The 5000-nt window shown below is 41.3% G+C and overlaps 1 protein-coding gene across 1 annotated transcript in view; it reads right to left on the bottom strand.

The window, feature by feature from the left end:
* LOC138043949 (uncharacterized) overlaps window positions 1-5000 on the bottom strand; it is a 23495-nt gene that overhangs the window by 1509 nt on the left and 16986 nt on the right. The window contains exons 14-16 of the mRNA XM_068890485.1: window positions 2864-3020; window positions 1461-1681; window positions 430-541 (exon numbers count right to left, since the gene is read on the bottom strand). Of these exons, the coding sequence (XP_068746586.1) occupies window positions 430-541; window positions 1461-1681; window positions 2864-3020 (490 nt within the window). The remainder of the gene's footprint in view (window positions 1-429; window positions 542-1460; window positions 1682-2863; window positions 3021-5000) is intronic.

Genomic DNA, 5000 nt, shown 5'->3' with positions numbered 1-5000 from the left:
TTGACAATCAGGTTTGGAGAATTATGAACGCAACTAACGAAATCACATTCTTGAATTAAAAGTTACACTCTTTAATCGCATTCATCTTACTTCAAACAAGAGCAGCATCAAACTGTCTGAATAGTGATGCATCCTAAGCCTATTACTTTGTCATGATGAACGATTTTCTGACGTCAATGTAAGGCTGAGGGTGTAGAACTGTTTTTTTTTAAGCAAGCATTGCCTTACAATGTGTTTGTTGAAAAAAGCCATGAAAAAGACTGATAGGTCTATTTTAGGTGCAATTATTGTGTTCACTGGGGATTTAAATATCAATTTGTTTGAATCTGCGGGTTGTTATTGGCGGGGTTTTTAATTTGGTTTTTTGCTAAGACTCGTTGGAGGCCGTTAAAACGACATCATGCAGTTACGTATCAAACTGATGCATACCTTGAACGCCTGCATCGTGATAATCTGTGCCACCCACACGAGGTTGTGTAGTAAGTTGTAGTCTGATAATAGGTGGTGGTGTAATAGTACTGGGTTCCTAAACGACAGTCATCTGTAAGAAATCAGTCACAATTAGCATATAATAATTAATCAAAAGCTATACCGTCTGCTCTTCAGGAGCACAACAGAGAGCCACAGGAAGTGAAGAAAATAAAAGCAGGATCATGTCATGCATCAGTCGGAATCTTTATTAAGCTATATTCGTAATCCACAAAGCGTGGGTGGTCTGTCACCGTGGATGGTGAACACGAAGGCTGAGAACGGCTAACGTCACATACAATCGACAAATTTTCAGCCAATCAAGGAAAAAAGCAAATCCAATTTTGACTTGGTCCAACTCGATTGTACTTGATTGTATTTTTTTCCCTCCATTTCAAGTTATCGTACAATATATTAATTAAAATTCATTGCTAAAGAAAAAGAAACGGAGAAGGCAGTGAGAAGGGCATAATATAGTAAGCTAATTATATGCCCTTAAATAAATTACATTTTTCTTAAGTCTGTGAACATTGAGGCCTCATTGGTTGAGGTTATGATTTGGCTTGGTGGGGAATTAGTGTTTGTGGGGCCGCCTCGCCCTCCCCCCCCCCCCCGACCCCCCTGGGTCGTAGGTTCGGGTCCTGGTTCTGTCGCCGTTTTGTTGCCAAGTCAGGAAACTTTGTTCCACACTGTCTCCCTTCTCACGGGGATATAAGTGCGCCCGGGCTACTCACTGCAGACGGCAAGTGCGCGATGGACTAGCATCCTGTATCCATACTCTTAAGCGCCGAAGGCCGTGTGAGTCTCATTGGCTCGTGTGCTACTCATTCATCACGTTTCATTAGGTTGGCTCATTCTATCGTCTTTGTGTTCTGTGAATGGCCAACTAAGCAATTCTTTACACGTTCTTACGTCACAGGAGGATCCAGAGGCCTAAAAATCAAGTGTCAGCGTAGGAATTCAGTAGTTTTGAGTTGAAATAAGAGACTTACGGTTGCAGTACTGTCCAGATTTGTAATAACATCGGTTGCAATCGCAACGATACGAGCCTTGTGTGTTGACGCAGCGTGAATTGGACGGACAGCTGTAACTTCCCGTGGAGCATTCGTTGATATCAACACACTGGTAATCGGAAACTTTCCTCCATCCTGCTTTGCAAACACAGTAATAACTTCCAGGAGTATTAACACATCTGGCCGACGGACTGGGGCATCTGCAAGTGTAGACGGATTATTAGCAGTTCCTCAGGGGCCCTGTGGATACCAGCTTCGTTGCTAAACGATCTCTCTGTCTGAACGAAGTACTCACGCTGACTAGAACTACGAACAGCATATTATCCTGCGGCCGAGTTGTTTCCGGCGGAGAGTTTACTGATGCTAATCCTGTGGTAAGTGTGATGGGAACCGCGTTATGCAGACCAGTTCAGTGCTTTCCCCCTACTTAAGACATCTCGTCCCTCGCACTCTCTTTTCAAGATTCCCGGGCCTTTTTGGGCCAAAAAAGCCTTTCACAAAAAAGAACAAAAGGCCACCTTTTATGAATTTTTCTTTTGAAAAAGAATCTAACCTTGAGAGCAGTGCTCGTACCCAGACCGCTCCATGTTATGGTTAAATTCCAATATTCTTTTGTATTGTTATCTCCCCTGAGAATTATGAAACAATGAAAACAACTTCAAAAGAACCTGTATCGAAAATTTAACCAGGAAGCCTCACAATTGTGTCTCAATATTGATATATTGAATGTTAATTATTACTGCAGAAGTACAGCACTAAACTAAATTACGTTTCAGTAAGACCATTGAGTGTCAAGTTTATTTTTGGGAATCGCTTTGGTTTCGCATTGCTATGAATAATTAAGTGATTGATTTAAAATCAGCCAGTCACAGGCGAAGGTTATTTTTCTTTCAGCCTCTTATATTTAGTTTTATTTGTGATATGATAAAAGACATTCTTAGGAAAAGACTTGCTAATGGACTTGCCTTACGCTAAAGGCTAACTAGAGGGAAATCAGGGATAGCCAATAGCAGACTTGCCCGCGGGCATTTTCCCGCGCTTTGAGCCAACTGCATAGCTCTTTTTGTGTTATGACTGGCTAATTTGATTGTCTGGGTCTGTTCATGGTGATTGGCCAAGGTCATTATTTACTATTTGCGATCGCTCAATAGGCCTTTTCTGAGTTCACGTCAGCCTCCTCTTCAAAGCGAGTCTAAGTGCAAAGTTTTCTCATGAAAATTAGTTCTCATCCATATGTAAACTAGACCTAATAACCATCACAAAAACTGCCCACTTAGACTCGCTTTGAAGATGAGGCTGACATGAACTGGGAAATGGCTTATTGAAGATCACTGTCCTCCTGACCATCCATTTAGCAAACATCAAATAATAGGAAACGTTACTTGTGTGTTCCCTCACTGCACTCGTTGATATCAGCACAGACGGGATGCTCCCCTGGTCCTCTCCAACCGGTGTGACAAGTGCATCTAAAACCTCCAATGTAGTTAGTACAATCTGAGTGTGGATCGCACACATATGGGAACCTGCACTCGTCTGTATCTAGAGACGTAGAACATAGTGTCAGTACACGATTGGGTAGCTACAACACTAAATTTTACAATGACTGCGAAAATTCTCGCGCATTCATTGGCTAATTTTTATTATCAATAAGCGGACAGACACATGATACATAAATTTATAATTTATGCGATAATGACACGATATTGCTCACGTCAGATTGAAGTTTCTCGCATTTTTGTCTCGCTTTCTTCTCGTGTTTTGACCTAATTTTGACCCCTCTGCCTTTTTGTTATTGTAAAAAACAAATTGATGTCAGTTTTTCGCGTGTCTGTCCTGTTATTGATCATGAATTTTGTCATAACATTGTCAAAGTAGTCTGCAGATCCACTTGGCTATTGCCTTGTGGATCCACAGCTACTTTGACAATGTTATGACACAATTCATGATCAACAACAGGACAGACACATGAGAAACTGACATCAATTTGTTAAATATAATCTAACACAAAAGTAGGCTTAAAGGAGACCGATTACATGGGAAGGACTCTACAAATGGAGTTTTTCCGTTCTTAGGACCGAGGTGAGCCAGACCATAAAACAAAAATAAATCAGTGAAAAGTGAAAGAAAATCGTTCATCTATTCCACGTAATGGCATAAAGGCACTTAAGTGAATGTTGAGAAGCGAAGTTGCTTAGCCAGTTTTAACTGCTTTTTGTATCAATATGATGAAGAGAAAGTCTGCAAACTTCTATGGCGGTTTCTAAAACGAAAATTTAAAAAAGTCCTGTTTTTCTAGGAGTTCGTTGCACCCTTTCAGTTTCAGGACACAGGAACACAGAAATGTTGAAATCGGACCTACTATCACGAAACTGGAACAGTTTTCATTATACTTGCTCTTACCAGAGTCTTAAGAGCTCACATCATTGTTGAGTTGTCCATAGGATCCACACAAATGCACTCATCCAGTTACAGTTGGTACATCTGCGTTGAGTTGAGATAGGTCCAGTTTACATGCGGCACTGTCTTTTGTAGTAGAAGAAGTGGTGCATTAATTTCCTTATTGTAAGGAATCATTTCCGCTTTCTCTGTGACCTGGTATCGTTTTCATCTTAAAACCAACTACAATGAGGGCACTTATCCAAATCGAGATCGTGATAGAGTCACTGTGTGTCGACGACTTTTTCCAGGAGCCATGCGAAGCATCATCTGTATTTTCTCAGTGTTGACTGCAGTAACACCAACAGACTGAGAATGGTTAATATAGTCCTCGTTACTGAGAGGGAAGAAACCGCAATGTTCTTGAACCTCGAAAAAGGCCTTCCACGTGTTATCTGTCTGTAGCATGTGCTTCGGTATTTGAGTCGAAGGTCAGCACGCTCAACCCGGATCATTTGCGCGTTACGTTTTGGGTTCGCATTGTTTCACAATGCAATGTGATGGGGACTGAGGAAAACAGCCTAACATACCCAAGGTTAGACTGTTCACAGTTCCCTATTTTTCCATTTGATCGTCTGGATTCGCCATCTTTGTCTCTAAAAGCGAGCGCGAACTGGGGAGAGCGATATAACTACCGAGTGGGTGGGGGGAGTGGAGGGGTTACTCCCCCCACCCACTCGGTAGTTATATCGCTCTCCCCAGTTTGCGCTCACTTTTAAAAACAAAGATGGCGAATCCCGACGATCAAACGGAAACATAGGGAACTGTGAACAGCCTGACCCGAGGTCGGACAACTCAACTCACAAGTGATAAGAATCTTGTGGTAAATAACTTGTTCCCATGGGAACGTTTCGGCATTCAACACGAAGATATTGAAAGTCTTCACACTTTATTATTCATCAAACTTTGTTTCATTGTTTAGGGTATAATGTGGATACAGGTCTAAGAAAATAGAAAGTTGGACTTTTTAAAACATTTTCTTTCACTACTATAAGAGCAATTATTTCTATTTGTGCTTTGGTTTCTATGAAACCTTTCCATGTGGTTTGCAGTCTTTCTCGATTTAAGTCAAGAGCAATGGCA

Source organism: Montipora capricornis, chromosome 1 (assembly GCF_036669925.1).
Source record: "Montipora capricornis isolate CH-2021 chromosome 1, ASM3666992v2, whole genome shotgun sequence".
Lineage (NCBI taxonomy): Eukaryota > Metazoa > Cnidaria > Anthozoa > Scleractinia > Acroporidae > Montipora > Montipora capricornis.
The sequence above is the reverse complement of the archived record's forward strand: the minus strand, read 5'-3'. Positions and strand labels throughout refer to the sequence as shown.